The sequence below is a fragment of the Telopea speciosissima genome, chromosome 2 (genome assembly GCF_018873765.1).
Source record: "Telopea speciosissima isolate NSW1024214 ecotype Mountain lineage chromosome 2, Tspe_v1, whole genome shotgun sequence".
In the NCBI taxonomy this organism is placed as follows: domain Eukaryota; kingdom Viridiplantae; phylum Streptophyta; class Magnoliopsida; order Proteales; family Proteaceae; genus Telopea; species Telopea speciosissima.
Genome location: NC_057917.1, coordinates 2,732,429 through 2,755,419, shown reverse-complemented (window position 1 = coordinate 2,755,419; position 22,991 = coordinate 2,732,429). Strand labels below are relative to the sequence as shown.

Below are 22,991 nucleotides of genomic sequence, written 5' to 3'. Positions count from 1 at the left end.
TGTGTAATGCTCTACCAATGAGATATTTATCACCTCCCATTCTTTTGTTGTGCTTTGTTTCTCGACTGTATGACGGAGTCACAGAAAGTACTGGAACTTCCTTGAGAGGGCTTGGGGGTGGTGATTTGAGTCATCTTGGAACTCCTCACCACCACCCATCTCTCCAGCTAAGACCCACCAGGTTGAATGGGACCATAGTTGTCAAGGCGTTGCCTAGGCGACTATTGCAGGCTTGCGGCAGTATTGCCTTATTGCAAGGCACCTTGCACTGATTTTATAAGTATCATACCTAGTTCTGGCACTTATTTATGCTAAATATCATTTAAGTAAATGAAATACCAAATGTATTTCATTTACTTAAGATATTATTCATAAATAAGTGGATTTCAGGGTCAGGGGCGCCAGCGGTAGACTGATCTGTTACAGCTTGGAGTTCTTCCCAGGGATGGAATTTCATTACCTCATCTCCGATCGGTCCATATGTTTTTATGACCCCCAAGATGGAGTGGGACATATACACGGAGTAAGAGCTCTTTCAGTCTACCCAAATACCCCCTATTTGAATCCAATAAAAATAGTTAAAAAATCAAATTTCAAAAAAATAAAAAAGTTAACCCCCCAGTTCAAGAACAAAAACTGGATTTTCAACGGTAGGTGAAGTTTTCAACTTTCTAATTTCTAGGGTTTTTCTCAAATCTAAAAATTCTATAAATCTTACTATGGTAAAATATTGCTAAAAACCAAAAGTGCGGTAAAATATTCATTTGTTTTGATATCTAAAAAATATTTTCATTCAGAGAGATTTTGACAGCATTTGTATATACCAAATAAGGTTTGACTGGAACATAACTTCTTCAATATAAATCAAATTTAAGTAATTTTGGATTTGTTGGAAGGCTGGTTTTGTGCTCTACCTAATACTAAAGTCTCATGTAAAAATAAAATCATTTGACTAGTCAAATTTCTTAGAGAACGAGAACATTTCTCTAAATCCAGAGCAATCTAATTACTTATAGATAAGATCATATTTTCTAAAAACAGTATAAACCAAATGTATATTTGATTGTTTCAAACTTCCAATAGCTTGCTTCTTCAGTTATGCTGTCTTCTAGTTCTATGCTATTTTTTGATGACTTGATGTGGCTTAATATTGATTTTTGATAACTTGATGTGACTTAATGTTGATTTTTTATGACTTGATGTGGCGTAATGTTGATTTTTGATGACTTGAGGTGGTTTAATGTTGATTTTTGATGACTTGAGGAGGGATAATGTTGATATTTGATGATATAAGGTATATATTGTAGCATATTAAAATATTGTAGCATACCAAATAATGTTAGAAAAGGGGGAAATAAAAAATAACACTTGGGGGTGCCGTGGTCGCCTAAGCGCTTAGACACCCCTCCACCGTCTTGGGTCGCCTTACCGCCTTGACAACTATGAATGGGACTAATTACCTTGTCTGGTCACAAGCTTGTATTCTTACTATTCGAGGCAATCATTTTTTGGGGTACCTTACTGGTGACACTACGATACCAATCGAGGTGACTGCAAAGAATACTTGGTTGCCAATGACGTACTTATTATGTCAATCCTGTAGAATTCTATGGACCCGTCCGACTCACCCGTCTATCAGTCTCAGCTTTGTCCTTCTGAAATCTGTAAAGAATTATGGGATGTTGTTCAACAAACATATGCTCAGAGTTATGAGATCTGTCATCAGGTCCGTGAAACAAGTCACAAACCAGAAGGACTTGTCTCTCTCTGCATACTATTCTGCCCTTAATGCTTTGTGGCAGCAATTGGACTTTAATCACCCTGTTCTCATGGCTTGCACTGCTGATGCTGCTACATTCAAAACTGAGCATGAGATGGAAAGTGACTTCCTTACTGGCTTGAATCCAGAGTACGATCAGATCCACGTTCAAGTTCTTGGCAAAGATACATTCCCTACAATGCTCCAGGCCTATAATATGGTTCAGCATGAGGAACATCAGTGCTTTGTTATGATGCCTTCTGTTCCCCCCACTCGATCAGCTCTTGTTACTCCACAACAGGTTCCCCAGACCTTGGACCATTCTGGTTCTAGCACTATACCTTGTCCTCTTGCACGAGACCCGGTAAGTACGATTATTGCAGGAGTCCTCGCCACACCAAAGAAAACTACTGGAAGCTTCATGGTCGCCCTAAAGGAGGGCGTGGTGGGAAACAGAGATCCTCTCGGCCTCAGGCTCATATCTTTGAGACGACTGATAATTCATCCTCTGCTACACACTCTCCATTTTCTTCGGAACAGATGGTTGCGCTTCAGCACATGATGACTCGGGTAGGTACGACACCCTCTACCATAGCATCTTCCACTACGCCTACTTCTCATCTGGCCCAATCAAGTATATTTCATGTTTCCTCTCGTTCTAGTCTTTCCTTGCTCCTTGATTCTGGGGCTTCCAATCACATGACTAGCTCCTCGGACATGTTTCGTACCTATCTCCCTTGTTCGGGTAAAGACAAGGTTTGAGTTGTTGATGGGTCCTTGTCTGCTATTTCTGGTAAAGGTTCTGTTTCTTTCTCTCCTACCATCTCTTTGTCATCAGTTCTCCATGTCCCTAACCTCTATGCTAATTTATTTTCCATTTATAATCTCACTGTTAACCTTAATTGTTGTGTTCATTTCTATTCTACTCATTGTGTTTTCAAGATCTAGTGGAGCAACGATTCGATATGGTAGGGTTCATGATGGGCTGTATTATTTGGATCCAAATCTCAGTACCGGTCTCAGCTCACACTCTTCAAGAAGACAATGCTCTTACTCAATTGCATTAGTGGCACCACCATCTTGGTCACCATCATTTCATGTTTTAAGTTATTTGTTTTCTTCATTAATAAAGCATTGTACTAAGGATAGGTTTACTTGTGATATCTGTGAGAACTTGCAAAGCATACTCAGTCCCCTTATTCTCCCAATGATAATAAAAGTAATGACTGTAATGTTCCTTTTTAGATTATTCACTCTGATCTGTGGGTTCCTTCTTAGATTGTTTCTCGAGGTGGGTTTAGATGGTTTATCACCTTTATTGATAATTGTACTCATCTAACTTGGGTCTACCTTCTTTGGACAAAATCCAAAGCCTTTTCTTGTTTCCAGTCCTTCCATACCCCAGACTCAGTTTAATGCCCAGGTTCAGATTTTACGGAGCAATAATGGGATTGAATATATTGATGGCCATTTCCTTTGGTATCTTGACAAACATGGAATCTTGCCAGTGGAGAAGGGAGAGACCTGACATTCCACCAAAACCAGGAAAAAAGGGATCCACTCATATATCTCGACGGAAGGAAAAGCAGCACATCTCCAATCCACCATTTGTGCTCCCTGATCTAGATCCTTCATCATAGACATCACGTAATTCTTTTTCATTTGATGATGATGTTCCTATTGCTATTAGGCTGGGAGTTAGAACTTGTACCAAACACACTATTTCTAATTTTGTCTCCAATGAATCATTATCTTCGTCCTATCGTGCCTTTATTTTTGTTTATTTTTGGTCATCTTTGTCTATCCCACAGGGCTTGGAAGAAGCTATCACAGACCCTAAGTGGAAGGATGATATGGTAGTAGGCCTTGAAGAAGAATGATACTTGGGAGGTTGTTCCTCGTCCTGAAGAGAAGAAACAAATAGGGTGTAAATGGGTATTCACTGTAAACAAAAGGCTGATGGAACTACTGAGAGATACAAGGCAAGGCTGGTTGCCAAGGACTTTACCCAGACCTATGGCATTGATTATCAAGACTCATTAGCCCCCAGTTGCAAAAATCAATTATGTTTGAGCATTGCTATCTTTGCTGCAAATCATCGCAAATCATGGATGGGATCTCCAACAGCTGGATGTAAAAATGCTTTCCTTAATAGTGATCCTGAAGAAGAGGTATACATGGACATCCCTCCGGGCTTTGCCTCATCATCTACAGCTGGTAAGTTGTGCTATTTACGAAAATCCCTTTATGGTCTTAAGCAGTCACCTTGAGCTTGGTTTGGCAGGTTCCAAAAGGCTATACAACAGTTTGGGTACAAGCAAAGCCATGCTGATCACACCTTGTTTGTCAAACACAAGGATGGAAAGGTTACTACTCTTATCATCTATGTTGATAATATAGTGATAACAGGCAATGATGATACAGAAATCTCCATGCTGAAAATCAGCTGGCTAGGGAGTTCAAGATCAAGGATTTAGGACCACTCAAATACTTCCTAGGGATTGAAGTAGCCGGTCTAACAAGGGTACTTTCATTTCCCAAAGAAATTTTGTCCTAGACCTTCTCAGTGAGATAGGTTTGCTTGGCTGTAAACATGTTGATTCTCCAATTGAGGTTAATCACCAACTCAGCTGCAAAAGGGGAGATCCGGTAGATAAGAAGAGATATCAGCGTCTTGTAGGAAGATTGATATACCTCTCCCATACTCGACCGGATATTGCTTATGCTGTAGGGGTTGTTAATCGTTTTCTACATTAACCATAGGCTTCTCATCTTGAGGCCATACACCGAATTCTGAGGTATATAAAATCAGCGCCAGGAAAGGGCATTTTATTTTCCAACAATAGCCATCTGATTGAATCCTTTATAGATGCTGACTAGGTCGGTTCTGTTGATGATCGACGCTCTACTTCAGGATATTGCATATTCCTCGAAGGGAATCTGGTTACCTGGCGAAGCAAGAAGCAAAGCTGAATACCGAACTATGGCATAAGGTGTATGTGAGCTTATATGGCTCAAAGTATTACTTGGCGATCTGAGAATAACATTTGAAAAACCTACGAGGCTCTACTGTGATAATAAGGCAGCAATCAGTATAGCCCATAACCCAGTCCAACACGACCAAACCAAGCATATTGTTGAAGGATGACCCGTGGACCTGTGACCGGACCTGAATACAATAGAATGTCCAGGTTCATTATGCACATGTGATTAAGCTAGGATTTTATTTCCATTATTGTAATGATCTCTAATTATAAATAAAGTGATGGTCTTTGTCTTCTTGACAAGCCAAAATCATTCTTTTCTTCTCTCTTTTCAACTTGGTATCGGAGCATACAACAACAAACTCAGCCTTATCCCAACTTAATGGGGTCGTCTACATGGATCCAAACAAAACAAAGTAGGACAAAAAAAGGTAAAGAAGAGATGGGGAAATGAGATGAGAAATGAAAAAAAGGAAAATGACAAATGAAAGATGGAAACTAAAGGGGAAAAAAAGAAAGAAAGAAAGAAAGTTGAAAGTAAGAGAAAGAAACACATGTCAGCAAGTCGGGAGAAACTCAGCTAAATGGGATCTACTACATGATTCCTTTCCCTCCAAAAGGCTCTATTAGAGGTCATACCTGGTACAAGACCGAGACTATGCATGTCCGTCCTCACAACTTCTCCTATGGTCATTTTAGGCTTGCCCCTTGCCCTTTTAGCGCATTCAATCAGGATCATATTACTCCTCCTTACTGGGGCATCCCTTGACCTCCATTGAACATGACCATACAACCTCAAAGGACTCTCACAAAGATTGTCATTGATCGGGGCAACTCCCTAGTCAGTTCTAAATTCTAATACCCTCATTTCTTACATTATCCTTCCTAGTTTTTTCTGCACATCCATCTTAGCATCATCATCTCTGCTACACATAGCTCAATATGACACTTCTAAACTACCCAACATTCTACCCCATACATCATAGCTAGCCATACAACAATCCTATAGAACTTTCCTTTAGGCCCCGTTTGTTTAGCAGAATAGTTTGCACGGGGTAGGAAAGTTGTGGTAAAATGCTGACATGGCATTGCAACAATCCCACCCTAGGCTGTTTGTTTGCAAGGGGGTGGGAATGTTGAGAAAATGGAGGGAACAGAATCATTACCATTGTTTGCTGACATGGCATTGTTTGCAACTTTCCCATGGAATGCTACAGTAATCCATCAACTCTTTACTTTTCCAAACACATGGGACCCACCCGTCAGTAATCCCACAGTTCTCCCACCCCACCCTCCCCTCTAAACAAACGGGGCCTTAAGCTTTAAAGGGATACGTCGGTCACATAACACTCCGGACGCACCTCTCCACTTCATCCATCCCACTTTAATTCTCTATAAAACATCATCATCTGTGTCACCTTCTTTGTTATGATTGACCCCAGATATCGAAAAAATCACTTTGCAGTATCTCTCTTTCCCCAATTTGCACCATGTCAGTATCCATCATAGTACGACTAAAATTACACATCATATACTCTGTCTTCGATCAACTAATCTTAAAGCCTCTTGTTTCCAAGGTTGATCTCCGTAGCTCTAACTTAGCGCTAATCCCTACTTTAGTCTCATCTATCAAAACAATATCAACTGCAAAGAGCATACACCATGGGACCTCGTCTTGAACGGTCTTGGTTAGGTCGTCCATAATAAGTGCAAAGCCACAAATAGATACGAGCTTAAGGCTGATCCCTGATGTAACCCAATCGTAATTGAGAATTCTTTGCACTGACCTCCCACAGATTGCACACTAGTCATTACACCCTCATACATATCTTTAATGACATCCACATACTCGACAACCCTCTCTTCACTAGAACATGCCGGATTACATCTCTTGGGACTTGAGCATAGGCTTTTTCCAAGTCAATAAAGACCATATGGAGATCCTTCTTGCTATCTCTATATTTTTCTATCAGCCTCCTCAGTAAGTAGATGGCTTCTGTTGTGGATCTACCTAGCATAAAGCCAAATTGGTTCACCGAGATACAAGTCTCTCTTCTCAAACAGGCTTCAATAACCTTCTCCCAAAGTTTCATAGTGTGACTCATTAGCTTTATGCTTCTATAGTTATTGCAGGTTTAGATATCACTTTTATTTTTGTAAATCGGGATTACAATGCTTTTCTCCATTCATCTGGCATCTTTCTTGCGTTCATAATCCTCTTAAACAGCTTGGTTAGCCAATAAACCCCACAACCTCCTAGGTTTTTCCACACTTCTATTGGAATCTCATTTGGGCCTGGTGTCTTGCCTACTTTCATCTTTCTTAGGGCTTCTTTAACTTATGCCACACTAACTTTTCGTACATATCTATGGTATGTAGTGCAAGGTCAAGGGAGAATGAGATGATAGAGGGAGAGTGTAGTTTTCCAGCAATTGTAACTCCAGCTGCTTGGACTGTGTGACTCCTAAAGACAGGTGTTACAATGCCATCCACCAGAAAGGTACAAATCAAAATAAGATTCCAACACTAGGACATCAACAGAGGTAAGAACAGAAGAATGAACCCACAAGGAAACTCATGTAGGTATTCTATAAACAAGGTGCATGTATGAGTAATCATGAACAAGAAAAAAAGTAACACTCTTGTTTACAAAGGGTATTCAATCATGACTACTATATGGAACTGTGATTGAAAATTAAACACCTCCAAGACAGGATTCGGTGTAAAATCAGTATGCAGAGCTTCTTCTTTGCCTGGTGGTGCAAGGTCAAGCATCTTGACCAAATTGTCTGCTGCCTCTTGCTGTTGTTCATTCGGCTGCCACGATGAAGGGAAACTCCTAAAGGAGGGAAACTGAAACTCTCGAACATCCTCAGCAAAAGGAAGTACATTGAAATAAAATGAATCCGGCTGTCAACAGAATCAACAGACATGCTGAATCATTAGAAAATCCAAGATAAAAACTCAATGGAGTTCTTTGAGCAAAGATACATATCAATAGAATAAATGAAAGCATGCATTGGAACCAAATAGAACTTACGATGTTATCCTGCTTGGACAAATTTGGTGTCAAAACGCCAACAACAACATTGCCCTGCCCTTGTCTCCATACGCACCGTACAATCGCCACCTTATTCATCTCCTTCATTGCTCTTGCTATTGCAGAAACTGCTTGAATGGCCCTTGTGTTTCCGGGTTCGGCAATGAAGATGTTCACATCTTTCATATAATAGTGCCTTTGAGATAAAAGATCAATAAGCATCAATAGAATCAGATGATTTAAAGCTAATAGTTGTTTTTTTTTATTTGGTGGTTGGGGGGGGGGGGTTAAATAATAGTAATAAAAAGGGGGCCATTACATCCAGGGAGGGTGAGTTACAAAGTGCCCACCCTCAAGACTCAAACCCTGGCAGCCTGAACCTTTTACCATTTCTCTAAGCAATGGCTCCTAATGGGTTAAATAATAGTTCAATAATTTAAAAGAAAACCGCAGGGGGGGAGGGGGGAGGGGACAATAAAAATCCAGATTCCATTAACTACTCTAATTTCAAAAAATCAATACATACTGTACGGATCAAGAGAAGCCAGATTTTACCGCATTATGTTAGAAGCGTTTGTAAATCCCAGAAGCTTCACACTTTTTTCTGGCTTGAATTTGACTGCATCCCATTCAGCAGATGAAATAGGGACTACTTGAGGTCCATAGCGATAACCTTTTATCCTTTGTTCTGGGGGTACAATTTTATTCGTATCTTCAACTCTTTTATATTCATAATCTACCTTAACCTCATGAGTAGCAAATCTATCAGTTGGAGGTGCTTTATCAGAATACTTCTTTAGTGTGGGAAACTTCTCCTCAGAGGTTTTCTTGTAAACCCACACCTGAATCATGAAAGCAGTTGCAATAAACCAAAAAGTAGAAGGAATGATTTGCAAGATATTTCAAAAGAAACTAGACTGACAATAGAATTTAGCACCAAACTGTGGATCTATTGCTAGGGCATCAAACCCATCTAAGAAAAAAAAAAGGAAAGGGCATATCCAGTGCACGAGGCTCTCGCCACTGCAGGGTCTGGGGAGGGTCAAAATGTATGCAGCCTTACCCCTGTTTGGTCACAATAAATAAAATGCCTCTTAACACATTAACACTTCACAGGCATAAGAATTATTTATTTGTCTTACAAATAAATATCTCACTAGTGTTTGGTCATTGAAAATCGAAAGCATTCTAGAAAACATAAAGACTACCCCCTAAATATGCTTAGGTCAAATACATATTGAATCTTTCCTGAAGAATTATGACAAGAAGCAAATTTCATCACTTGCTTTCACAACTAAAATTTACTCTCCATTGAAGCTTGGCACAGGAAAAGAGAGGGAATGCCTCAGACAGAGCCATAGATCGAAAACTCGTCTCGACCAGGACAAGACGACTAAGATCTTGGCGAGTTTGAGTTTTTTTTTTCTCTTCCCAGAATGATGTTTCGGTGGGCACATGGCCATAGTTGGCTCCGAAACTTTAAGGGAAGCCTGTTTTAGGCTTAATAAACATACCACACCCCACCCCACACCCACCAGTCACCTATCACCCACCTCCCTCCACACCCCGTGCCCTATCCTCTGTCACCAACGGCATTAGGGCCTGATTCAACAGCAGAGTAACTAACCGAACATAAGGATTGGCGGCATCATTGTAGGTGCCCAGATAGAAAACGGTATGCTTTGGTAAGTTTTGGTCTTTGATAGACAACGGTAAGCTTTGGGGGAAGGGAATGGCTATCTCAGCCTAGGCATCTCACCCAGCCTATCTCAGGATTTTCACAAAGGCTAAAGCCAATATTTCATTAATCAAATTCGTGTACAATGTTGGCCTCCCTTAAAAACTTATATAGAAGACTCAAAAAATAGACTTAGACACTAAAAAGGAAAGGCCTAACCCTATTATTAACTAATAAAGTAACCTAAATTGACTAAGAAAGTAAAATAATAAAGAAAACAGACTCAAAATAGGACTCTAACTAAACTAATGAAGCAAATCCCGTTTTCCTACTTTCTACCCTTATTTTAGGCTCATTTAATTGGCCAATTACAAAATAAATCCATGGGATCAAAGTCCCAATACATATATGACCCAACCCAAAGCTTATTTCCACTAAAATAAGCCCTAAGTGACTTATCTACATCAATACCGAGATTCTGTAAGTATCGGTATAGGCGCTAATACCGAGATGAGAAAGGAGGGTAGTTTAGGTATATTTCTGTTATTTATTTTTTAATTATTTTCCTGTTATGCCCTTAGTGATATTTATTTAATGAAGTTTAGTGGGAGAACACACACAAGACGTGACTCCCAAGTGACTCTCTCTCTCTCTCTCTTAGTTTTCTCTGCTTTTCTCTTTCTTTTTCTCATATTATTTACATGGTATCAGAGCTATAGGCACTGTTACAGCTCTCTTTGATCGTCTTCTTCTCTATTCTCAAGCCTTCTGTCAATATTGAAGTGTCCGTGGACTATTGAAGCTTTGCACCTTCTCCTGCCTTTCGTTTACAGGGGTGCAACACCCTATGCTGCGTTTTGGGACTGTTTAGAGACTAACTCATGTTCTAAAATAAGAACTAGGTCTCTTTTTATGTTTTTTGGTGATTGATGGAGTGAAAGTTGCACTGGATTTTGAAGAATAAAAATCGGTAGCATCTGTCAGGGTTTTGAGATCGATTTCTCCCAGGATGAGACATTGAAATTTTTATGTCAATTTGTGGGATCAATTTTGATTTTCTGGAATTTTTTGGAGTTTGCTGGAGTTTTCGAAAGGCATCGTTGAAGTAGAATATTGTTTTGGTCCAGATTTTCAAGCCTTTTTGAGATCGATTTTTGTCAGGGTTTTCTGACAAAATCGATATTGGTCAAGTTTCTTTTGAAGTTTTTTTTTTTTTTTTTCCAGATTTTTCATCTTTTATTGCAACCTTACTCCATCGTTTGTGCTGTGAATAATGTCTGACAACTCGAAGACTGTGATGACTGAAGTATTCTCTTCCTCATCAAATCATATTACTGGAAAAAAAAAATTGGAGGGGAGTACCAACTTTCAACAATGGAAGAAAATTGTTTTGTTGGTTTTGACCGGACATGATCAGCAGGATCATTTATTTAAAATTAAACCTGATGATGATAGGGGTGTCAATGGGCCGGGTTGGGCCGAGTTTACCCTAAACCCTAGCCCAACCCAGCCCTGCCAGGGCCTAACAAACCGCCGACCCGACTCGACCCTGGCAGGGTTAGAGCTCGGCCCTGCCCGAACCTGATTGACCCTGAATATTATAGGAATTAGCAATTAACGAATAACAGTAAGTAAACTAGTCATTAACCAAAAAAAAAAATGCACAAAATTTAAGATGAAGAGGATATTTGGCAAAAGAGAAGGATTATGGTGACATTTAAAACAGTGTCACCAAGTCATCTCCCTCTATGGAGAACCAATGTTGATTTGGTGACGCACATTGACACTGTCAAGGAGCTGTGGAGTACCTTAATATTCTATACTTTGGACTAAACAAGGTTTCTCGCATCTATGATCTGTCCTAGGAGTTCTATAGGTCTGATCGAAAGAGTCGCCCTTTGATCCAATATTTTGCTGATTTCAAGAGGATGTATGAGGAGCTGAATTCATTACTTCCTGTTACTTCTAATGTGGAACACATGCAAAGTCAGCAGGAGCTAGGAGCAGCTCGCTGTTATGGGATTTTCGGGAGGACTTGGGAAAGAGTTTGATTCAGTCCGTTCTCAAAATTTTTATGGTGACAAAGTAGCCACACTATCAGAAACTTTTTCCCGAGTGTTACGTGTCTCTCGTGAGGGTTCTACTTTAGTGGATACATCTACTTTGGCCTCTTTTCCACCTAACCGTAGGCCCAATAGTGGGGCTGGTAATGGTAATAGTGGTGGTGGTTGTGGTCATGGGGCTGGTTCTGGTAAACCACCTACTTCGGGTACCCAAGCTGCTTCTAAAAATTCTGGTTCGGTGAAGACTTGTCACCATTATGGGATACCATTGATGCAAGAATCTTGGGACAGATGCTGAATTCTATGGAGAACCAATGTTGATTTGGTGACACACATTGACACTATCAAGGAGCTATGGAGTACCTTAATATTCTATACTTTGGACTAAACAAGGTTTCTCGCATCTATGATCTGTCCTAGGAGTTCTATAGGTCTGATCGAAAGGGTCGCCCTTTGATCCAATATTTTGCTGATTTCAAGATGATGTATGAGGAGCTGAATTCATTACTTCCCGTTACTCCTAATGTGGAACACATGCAAAGTCAGCGGGAGCAGCTCGCTGTTATGGGATTTTTTGGAGGACTTGGGAAAGAGTTTAATTCAGTTCGTTCTCAAATTTTTTGTGGTGACAAAGTAGCCACACTATCAGAAACTTTTTCCTGAGTGTTACGTGTCTCTCGTGAGAGTTCTACTTCAGTGGATACATCTACATTGGCCTCTTTTCCACCTAACCGTGGGCCCAATAGTGGGGCTGGTAATGGTGGTAATGGTAAGAGTGGTGGTCATGGTCGTGGGGCTGGTCCTGGTAAACCACCTACTTCGGCCTTTTAGAGGAAGCGGTTCCAACACGACTGCTACTTCTCGTCTCTGGATCATTGATTCAAGGGCTTCGGATCATATGGCTGGTGTCTCAGGTATACTCTCTTTCCTTCCACAAACCATCATCTAGTGTTACTTTAGTTGATGGTTCCTTAGCTAAAGTGACTGGTACTAGCACTGTTCATTTTACATCTTCTTTGTCTTTATCTTCAGTTCTCTACTTACCTGATTTTCCTTTCAATCTCCTATCTGTTAATAAGTTCATCAAAACCTATAATTGTTCAGTAACCTTTTTCTCGGACTTTTGTGTATTTCAGGTCTTACAATAAAGAAGATGATTGGTAGAGGTTGTGAATCGGGGGGCTTTATATACTTAAGGACACTTCATCTGTGGCGTCTCCTCATCATATTCATTGTCGTTTGGGTCACCCATCTTTGGAAAGTTTGAAACTTTTAGATTCTCGTTTTAGGCCTCTTTCTAGTTTAAATTGTGAGTCCTGTAAGTTTGGGAAACTCCACCGTGTGAGTTATTCTCCTAGAGTCAATAAACAGTCCAACTAACCTTTTTCTTTAGTTCATTATGATGTCTGGGGTCCTTGTCCAGTCATTTCCAAGAAAGGTTCTCGTTACTTTATTACCTTTGTTGATGACTATTCTAGGGTTACCTGGCTTTATTTAATAAAAAATTGTTTTAAATTATTTTCCATCTTTTGTGCATTTGTAAATGAAATTAATACTCAGTTTCAGACTCCTTTGCTTATTCTTCGTAGTGATAATGCTAAGGAGTATTTTTCTACCCCCTAATGTAGTCTTAGATAGACAAAGGGTCTACTCGGAGCCAAGTAACCAAGACCTTTCAAACTGCTGGCCGATTGGGCAGGTTTGAGGAATTAGGTCAAATCTAGGGTTAGGGTTAGGTCAATGACAGTGTATCTTATATGGCAAAGCAAGGCAGGTGTAGTGGAGTCTAATGAACTAGGTTTTATAAGTTTTGGATGGTTAGAAGTAGGTTAGATGGATTTGGGCAGCAACTAGGGCTAGGGTTTTGAAAGGTGGAAGATGATGGAATCTAGGGTTTATAATAATAGGAAATCAAGTGGTTGAATGGGATTAATAGTTAGGTCAAGCGTGGGTAGGGTGGAGGGGAATACATGCTGAAAGTCACAGCTAAATCAGATGGTTAAATCTGGAGTTATGGAGGTTTCCTAGTAGAGATAGGAGAGGGGTAAAAGTGTAATTTCAAACAATCGGCTGGGTGGATGGTACTGAAATTTGGATCGAGTCACTCATGGTTTGAGGAAGATTCCATCAAAATTTTAGTAGGTTCTATCGGTTAGATTTGGCAGGGCAGAATTCCCGCGAAAATCACCTTGCATGTGACCTTCTAGAAGGGAAGAAAAATAGTTGCGGGTTTTAGGGTTCTAATGGATCTATGGTATTAATGGTGGATGAGGAAGGTAGTAAGGATTGAGTATTGACAATAGGGATCGATGGGGTGGGTTTAGAGGATTAGGAGAAGAAGGGGATGACTAATAACAGTAACAACTTACTTGGTAAGGCAGGTCTTCAATGGCAGCAGCTTGAAGACTAGAAGCAGGTCCTCCCGATCTACAAGATGCAAGGAGTCGATTAGAGATCCACCAATCCCTTATAACAGATCCTCCCGGTCTACAAGACGCAAGGAGTCAACAGGAGATCCACCAGTCCCTTCACCTTGATATTATTCACAAGGCAACACTCAATAGAGCAAGGCAACAGCAGCAATGGCAGCAAACAAAAGCTATTTTTATTAATCAAATTCGTATTCAATACTTTGCCCCCTTACAACCTTATATAAAAGACTCAAAATTAGACTCCTACACTAAAAAGGAAAGGCCTAACCCAATCCTTAACCTATTAGGTAACTTAAACTGACTAGGAAACTAAAATAACAAAGGAAATAGACTGAAAACATGGCTGGACTTATAGAATCCTAATCCAGTTTAACTTAAATAACAATTAAATAGTCACATAACCACTTAACCAAGTCACATGATCACTTAAGTGATCACATGACCACTAACCAAAGAAATCTACTAACTAATCCCTTATGTAACATTAGTACCCATATTTTAGGCCCATAAAAGTGGCCTATGACATAGAAAACCCATGGGATCAAAGGCCCAACATGTATATAACATTATAACCCAACCCTAGACTTATTCCTAAAAAAAGAAGCCCAATTTGGTGATAAATATGCATCACCCCCTTGGCTGAATTTATGGTTCAACGTGGTATAATTCATCAATCCTCTTGTGCCGACACTCAACAAAATGGTGTGACCGAGAGGAAGAATAGACATTTAATGGAAGTCACTCGATCTCTTTTGTTTGAGATGAAGGTGGCTAAAACCTTTTGGGCAGACGCTATTTTGACTGCGTGTTACCTTATTAACCGCATGCCTTCCTTTGTTTTACGTGGTGGTATCCCTTATTCTTTGTTATTTCCTTCTATGCCTTTGTTTGAATTACCACCACGGGTATTTGGTAGTGTGTGCTTCATTCGTGATCATCGTCTTGGTGTTTCAAAGTTAGATCCTAAAGCTCTTAAGTGTCTTTTTGTTGGTTGTTCACGTACCCAGAAGGGTTACCGTTGTTTTCCTTTGAATTACAGAAATATTTTGTTACTGCTGACATTGCCTTCTTTGAACCCACCCCTTATGATGCGTCTTCATTTACTGTTTCTGAGTTGGATGATGAACTTCTCGTTTATTTTGTTCAGTCTATTGTTAACCCTGCTCCACAGGCTAAATCATCACCGGCACCTCCTATTGTGTTCCAACGGCACCAATGGAAAGTATGGGCCCCACCAGTTCCGGCTGCCTTTGCTCCATCTACTTCTTCGCTTGTTGATCCTGCAATAGGTACTTCTTCTTCTTCTTCTTTGGAACCTCCTTCTGATCTTGATATTCCTATTGCTCATCGTAAGGGTGTTCGGAGTTGTACCCAACACCCCATTTCTAATTTTGTGTCCTATTCTGGTTTGTCTTCCACCTTCCATTCATGTTTGCATACCATTAAAAATCATCCTATTCCTAAATCTGTTGAAGAGGCATTATCTAATCTAATCCTGGTTGAAGGGCTGCTATGAATGAGGAACTGTTGGCATCGGTGGAAAATCAGACATGGGATCTTGTTCCCTTACCCTCAAGTAAATCTGCTATCGGTTGTCGTTGGGTATATGTAGTGAAAGTAAACCCTGATGGATCCTTGGCCCGTTTGAAGGCTCGTCTTGTGACAAAGGGCTATGCCCAAGTATATGGTGTAGATTACTTAGATACGTTTTCTCCTGTGGCGAAGCTTACTTTTGTTCGTATTTTGATTTCCCTTGCTGCTACTTATCATTGGCCTTTATATCAGTTAGATGTTAAGAATGCCTGTTTGCATGGGGATCTATATGAGGAGGTTTATATGGAGCAACCTTCTGGGTTTGTTGCTCAAAGGGAGTCTGACTTGGTGTGTAAGCTCAAGAAGTCGTTGTTTGGGCTGCAACAGTCCCTTCGGGCTTGGATTGGCTGGTTCACTGAAGTTGCGTTAGAATTTGGGCTGACACGGTGTGATAGTGATAATTCAATGTTTTTCCGCCGTTCTAATGCAGGGAAGATATTCCTGGTTGTTTGTAGATGATATAGTTATTACAGGAGATGATGCTTCTGGTATTGAGAACTTGAAGGTACATTTGTAGCAAAAGTTTCAGACCAAGGATCTGGGAAAATTGAAGTATTTCTTGGGTATGGAAGTGGCTCAGTCAAAGAAAGGGATTTCAATGTCACAGCGAAAATATGTTATTGATCTTCTTTCAAAGACAGGGATGTTGGGTTCTAAACCTCTAGATACTCCCATGGATCCCAGTTTAAAGCTTACAGCTGATGATGGTGATGTTTTGAGTGATACAGAGAAGTATCAGAGGCTAGTTGAGAAATTGAATTAACTAACAGTCACTCGGCCTGACATTGCTTTTCCTATTAGTGTGGTGAGTCAGTTTTTATCTTCTCCTCAAACATCTCAATGGGAGGCAGTTGTGCGTATCTTGCGTTACCTCAAAAAGGCTCCTAGACGTGGTCTCCTCTATAGTGATCATGGCCATGGGCGGATAGAAAGTTTTTTGGATGCTGATTGGACAGGTTCTCTAGTTGATAGGAGGTCGACTACAGGTTATTGTATATTTGTTGGAGGGAACCTGGTGTCCTGGAAGAGCAAGAAATAGAAAGTAGTTGCTCGTTCCAATGCAGAGTCGGAGTATAGGGTTATGGCACATGTTACTTGTGAGTTAATGTGGGTGAAATAGTTATTGGTTGGGTTCGTTGATGATTTTTCGTTGCAACTGTGGTTTGATAATCAAGCTATTGTCTATATTGCTTCAAATCCTGTGTTTCATGAAAGAACGAAACACATTGAGGTTGACTGACATTTTGTTCGTGAAAAGCTACAACAAGGGCTGATTTCTCCTTGTCATGTTCGTACAGGAGAGCAACTTGCAGATATATTTATGAAGTCTTTGGGGAGTGCAAGAGTGGATTATATTTGTAAGAAGCTGGGCCTGATTAACATCTATGCTCCAGCTTGAGGGGGAGAATTATCGAGATTCTGTAAGTCTCCCGAGATGAGAAAGGAGGGTAATTTAGGTATATTTCTGTTATTTATTTTTTAGTTATTTTCCTGTTATGCCCTTGGTGATATTTGTTTAATGAAGTTTAGTGGGAGAACACACACAAGAAGTGACTCCCAAGTTACACGATCATTTCTCTCTCTCTCTCTCTCTCTCGGTTTTCTCTGCTTTTCTCTTTCTTTTTCTCATATTATTTACAACAATCAAGCCAAAAATAAATAAATAAAGCAAAATAAGATACAGTTATTAGTTTTAGACTTGATGCCCCTGCATGAAAATAGTTAATATAGAAAGAAAAAAAATACCAATTAAATTATTCTCTTGATAAACAACATGCCACGAAAAAATGATCTCAACAAAATTACAGTATCCAGATAAAAAAAAATTATATGCCATCTAGAATGGGGGGAAATACAGACACCTTTACAACTCTTCAGGTAATGCTATCCATTTGGGAAACAAAGAATTCCCTAGATCTGGCTATTCGGCAGCCGAGAAACATCAAGGTGCTATCAGCGAACCATTTTTACAAGATAAATTTAATGCAGCATTCAGTATCTAAGATTTCAAATGACAAAATTATATACCTCTATGCCAACATGTGATGCAGCTCCAAGAAGGAAGAAAAAGAAGAAGAGGCCCTGAACTTAGGGTTTGAATAGGGAGCCGTAGGTTAGGATTTATATTTTTCCATACTTAGTTTATTTTTTTCTGTTTTAGATTGAACCGGATTAGAATTGGTTGCATCCAATGGGTTCAATGGGTCTAATTTAAGTGAAGAGTTCCTATTGGTTAATAGGTTCTTATATCCTATTGGCTAATATGGAATCTTCTTTTAAATTAGTTATTTAAGTTAGAGTCTGTTATTTTTAAGTTAGTAGGGGTATCTTAGCCAATTTACTGTTTTAATTTAATTAAGTTAGTTTAGAACTCTCCCTTCCACGATTTTAGTAGGAAGAGACATTAATTTGTACTAGGATTTGGCATAGGCCTTTATTATAAATAAAGTATATCGTGGAGGGCTCCCCCACAGAATTTTGAATTTAAAAAATATAGATTTCGTGGCTGCCATTGCTGCTGTTCCTTGCTCCCTTGTGTGAGTGTGCATCCTTGTGGATTTCAAGGTGGAAGGGTGGGTGGATTCCTGCGACTCTTTACGCCGTGACGGCTGGGAGGATCTCTCTTCGAAGGTGGTTTCATCCTTCAAACATTCAAGCTACTGCCAGTGAATTCCAGTGTGAGTTTGAATCTTATTTTTCTGTTTTTATCTTTCCTTTCATTCCCCATTCGATCCTTTAATTTTCTGTTCTAATTGCATAAACCCTAGAAGGATCTCAGTTCTGTCCAGATCTGTTTACCCATCAGAAATCATCCAAACTTTGACCACAGCCTCCCCTCACCATTGTTTACGCTCGATCCCAGTTGCTGCCCATATTCATCCCCCAAAACCCTAAATCCTTCTTCTCCATAAAAGCCCCATAAGCCCTAAATTGCCCACAGCCCATTCTGACCATCAGAATTGGACCATATCCTGGTCGAACCCTCCCCTCACAGTCCCCTACCTTCGATCCCAAACCCAGCTTTCACAGCCCACTTGAAACCCTAGTTTTGTTAGTTTCCCTTAACCCTAAAACCCGAAACCCTAACCCTAAATCTGCAGAATTTTAAAACCTAACCAAATCTAATTTTCTTTATACCAAAATAATCCCCTAAACCTACATATTAAAACCATATAAGACCCATTCCCAAATTCCCATCCTAAACCCTAGAATTAAGCTAAACCTAGGCTGTCCATGTGAACCAGCAGCCCCTTTTTGCTATTTATTCTGTTATCTGGCTCCTAGTAGGTCTCCTACCTATCTAGGACTACATTAACATGGCATACATAAGCAGATACTTTTACGAACTGATAGAAAATTCTTTCAGAGGTGCAGAATTATAAGCAACAACCAATGCCAATAAAGGGTCAAATGCATACTTTTAATAATCAACAAAATTCTAAACCTCTTTCAATTACAGGTCAGCAGCATTTTTTTAACAATCATTGGTTTCTATGAAGCATCGTAATCTAACCTTGATTCTCATTCTTGGGCTTAATTCAAGGTCACCCCTGAATATTGTAACAGGAGATATATTTCGAGTTCTGAGAGCACCTAACAGGGATGTAGGACTTTCAACATATACCATTTTTCCACATGTCCTCTTTGAAAATCGATTCAGTAAATGATCATTCTCATCTAGTATCCTTGTATCTGCATCACCAGTTAATTTGCCTCTCACGATTACACAATCCAGTTTCATGCCATGAGAATTCATTTGTGTAGCAATGGTATCAATCTGATCTTCTTTTGTTCCCTCGTACGGCTCTTTAATGCAGTACAATGGATTCATCAAAAGACAAAGGCGTTTCTTTCCCTTGTTTGTAGGTCCATATTTCTTTATCATCATATCCATTCCCACCACAATTGCATCCAGATCTACCAACAGGTCAAGGATATATAACAAACAACTATCATACAACTTTCTCATACCCATATCTCTGAAATAAATGCACATACGAAAAATATCAAAATAAGCCCTGCACTTCAAATAAAATTAGGTGAATCTCAAAAGAGCAATAACCAACAAAGCTCATTGAACCACAAATCAAATTAAATCATAAAATCATCAGAGCTCAGAAAGTCTAAATTAGATTTGAATAATGTGAATCATAAGCCACTAATAGAAATCTCTTAAAAAATTAATTGCAACATAAATTTGCTTGAACAACAGCAAAAGTTTCTATTCACAACAGTTACACTTCAAATAGTTCTTACCACTGCATGTACCATAATATAGTAAAGGGCGTACACAGTGCACGAGGCTCCCGCCACCGCGGGGTCTGACGAGGGTCATAATGTATGCAGCCTTACCCCTGCTTTCTTCAGAGAGGCTGTTTCCAGACTCGAACCCATGACCACTTGGTATCCAAGTTATATCCATCCATAGCATGGCATCTGCTTAAATCTAACCCCCACCCCCATCCCCCACCAAATAAATGTAACCAGCACAGATAATGGGGGAACAATAAAGGAAAAAGTTGCCGCTAGTAGTGGTTGATGTGGAGCATCTTTACATGATGTAGGAGCCACTTCCATCTGTGCATACAATATTAAGTTCCAACTTATCAATTTATAATAAGCCTGAAATTGCTAATTATGGCAAGTATATTTTTTTTGCTGTTCTTGGAAGTTTCAATTTTGATCTTATTAGGAGTCTAAAATTAGTTGGGACTCCTATTAGTATCAAGTAAGGTGGTTTATTTTCTTTTCCAAGTTAGATTAGGATGCTTATGGATTTTTTTCATTAAAAAATGAAAACATAAAGAATATCAGTATAAATTAAAATAATATATGTACCCATGTACTGTTCTATTTACTAGCGTAGGAGTAGTTTGGGTATTATGGTTTTTTCTTATGGACTTGTATGTACATGGGTGTTGGTAAGGGTATTATAGTCTTGTAAGTTGATTTCCATCTATTTAAATAAACCCTACCACTCATGGTTAGATCACTTTAACTAACCGTGAGGTCTTTTCTTCCTTGCGATAGTCTCTTCTCTTCTTCTTCCCTCTCTTCTTTCATGTGTGCAGAGGTACTGGTTCTAGTCACTCATCTTGTTACATGGTATCAGAGTGATAACCAATCCTTGCATCTTTGTTTCTGGTTTGAGAGTCTCTTTTTTTTAGTTTTCTCTTTCTTTGGTTCGGTAGCAACCTATGCTGCCTTACTTGGATTGAAAGCCTAGTTGGTTGAAGATGGGAACTATGGTCTCTACTACTGCTAAAATTGGATATTACTAAGTTCTATATAATGATATCACTCTCTCCCCATTCATTGCTAATTTTTTATGGCTATTGTTGGCTATTTGTTTTTGTGATTGATGGGTGGTTCTGTGGTCAATATATGACCTGTTAGTTGCTGGTTTTTGAAGATAGTTGAGTGACAAGAAGAAGAGAATGATTTGGCTTATCAAATAGACAGAGGCCACCGCTTTATTTATAATCAAAGATCATTACAAATTTGGACATAAATCCTAACATAATCAACATGTGCAACATGTGCAAAATGAACCCAGACACTTTAGTGTATCTGGGTCTGAGTCACGGGTCATTGGATCATCCGTTAACACTCCCCCTCAAGTTGGTGCATAGATATCTTGCATGCCCAACTTGAATACAAGAAGATGAAAGGACTTAGAAAGTTAGAAGTCAAACACTTGGTGAAAACATCAACCAATTGATTTTTAATAGTGACAAACGGTATGCATATCAGGCCTTCTTCAAGCTTTTTCTTAATGAAATGGCAATCCAACTCAATATGTTTAGTTCGATCATGTTGAACTGGATTGTGGGCGATGCTAACTTGTTGTCACAGTAGAGTCTCATAGTGTCTTCAGAAGTAATACCCAAATCTTTGAGAAGGGATTTTTAACCATAGTAGCTCACAAACTCCTTGTGCCATGGCTCGATATTCAGCTTCAGCACTTGACCTGGATACAACTAATTGTTTCTTGTTATGCCGTGTGACCAAGTTTCCTTTTAAGAAAGCACAATATCAAGAGGTGGAACGTCGATCATCTATGGATCCTGCCCAATCAGCATCAGTGAATGATTCTAACTTCAAGCAGTTGTTGTTAGAGAATACAAGACCTTTCCTAGGAGAGGACTTTAAACACCGAAGAATCCGGTATACAACTTCAAGATGAGGGGCCTTTGGGTCATGAAGAAATCGGCTAACAATTCCCACAGCATAGGCAATATCTAGTCTAATGTGAAATAGGTATATCAGTCTTCCTCCAAGGCGCTGATATCTTTCCTTGTCAACCGAGTCACCTCCTGTGCAACCAAGGTGATGGTTTACCTCAATAGGAGAATCACCAGGCTTGCATCCTAGCATACCTGTTTCTTCGAAAAGGTCTAGGATATACTTCCTTTGGGAGATGAGAATGCCCTTTGCAGAGTGGGCGACTTTAATCCCTAAGAAATATCTGAGTTGTCCGAGATTCTTGGTTTCAAATTCTGCTGTCAATTGAATCTTCAATAAGGAGATTTCGACATCATTATCGCCTGTTATGACTATATCATCTACATAAACAATGAGGGCAGTGATTTTCTATTCCTTGTGTTTGACAAACATGGTATGGTCAGCCTGGCTCTGTTTGTACCTAAACTTCAACATAGCCTTTTGAAAACGACCAAACCAGGCTCGAGGAGACTGCTTGAGGCCATAAAGACACTTTCAGAGTCTACATATTTTACAAGCTGTGAAGTCTGAACTTAAACTAGGTGGAATATCCATGTAGACTTCTTCTTCTAAATCCCCATTTAGAAAAGCATTCTTCACATTCAGTTGCTGAAGGTTCCATCCAAGGTTTGCAGCAGAAAATAGCATTGCTCGAATGGAGTTTATCTTGGCAACAGGGGCAAAGGTATCTTGGTAATCAATACTGTAAGTTTGTGTAAATCCCTTTGCTACCAATCTGGCCTTGTACCTTTCAATAGTACCACCTGCCTTTTGTTTGACGGTAAAAACCCATTTGAATCCTACTGGCTTTTTCCCATCAGGACAAGGAACCAGCTCCCAAATATCATTCAACTTTCTTCAAGGCATGCATTTCTTCTACCATAGCATCTTTCCCTTTTGGGTCTAGGATAGGTTCTTTCCAGCCCTGTGGAATAGATACAAAGGACAACGAGGAAACAAAGTCATGATAGGAAGGAGATAATGACTTGTAGAACATAAAATTGGAAATAGGGTACAAGGTACACGATCTGACACCTTTCCTCACAGCAATGGGAAGGTCATCGTTAGAAGGAGAGGAAATGTTACCTGGAGAGGGATTATCATCTTGTGGCGGATCTAGCTCAGGAGGCACGTCTCCTTTTCCTCAGCCTTGGTGCTGGTTTGAGATTCCAGGTATTCTATTGTCAAAGTATAGTCCGTGCGTCGAGCGTTATTTG

At 39.7% G+C, this 22,991-nt stretch overlaps 1 protein-coding gene across 2 annotated transcripts in view; it reads right to left on the bottom strand.

Moving 5' to 3' along the window:
* LOC122652394 (ATP-dependent DNA helicase 2 subunit KU80) overlaps positions 1 to 22,991 on the bottom strand; it is a 53,777-nt gene that overhangs the window by 5,758 nt on the left and 25,028 nt on the right. For both annotated transcript variants that reach the window (XM_043846116.1, XM_043846117.1), the window contains exons 5-8: positions 19,064 to 19,467; positions 8,339 to 8,625; positions 7,784 to 7,979; positions 7,447 to 7,653 (exon numbers count right to left, since the gene is read on the bottom strand). In XM_043846116.1, the coding sequence (XP_043702051.1) occupies positions 7,447 to 7,653; positions 7,784 to 7,979; positions 8,339 to 8,625; positions 19,064 to 19,467 (1,094 nt within the window). The remainder of the gene's footprint in view (positions 1 to 7,446; positions 7,654 to 7,783; positions 7,980 to 8,338; positions 8,626 to 19,063; positions 19,468 to 22,991) is intronic.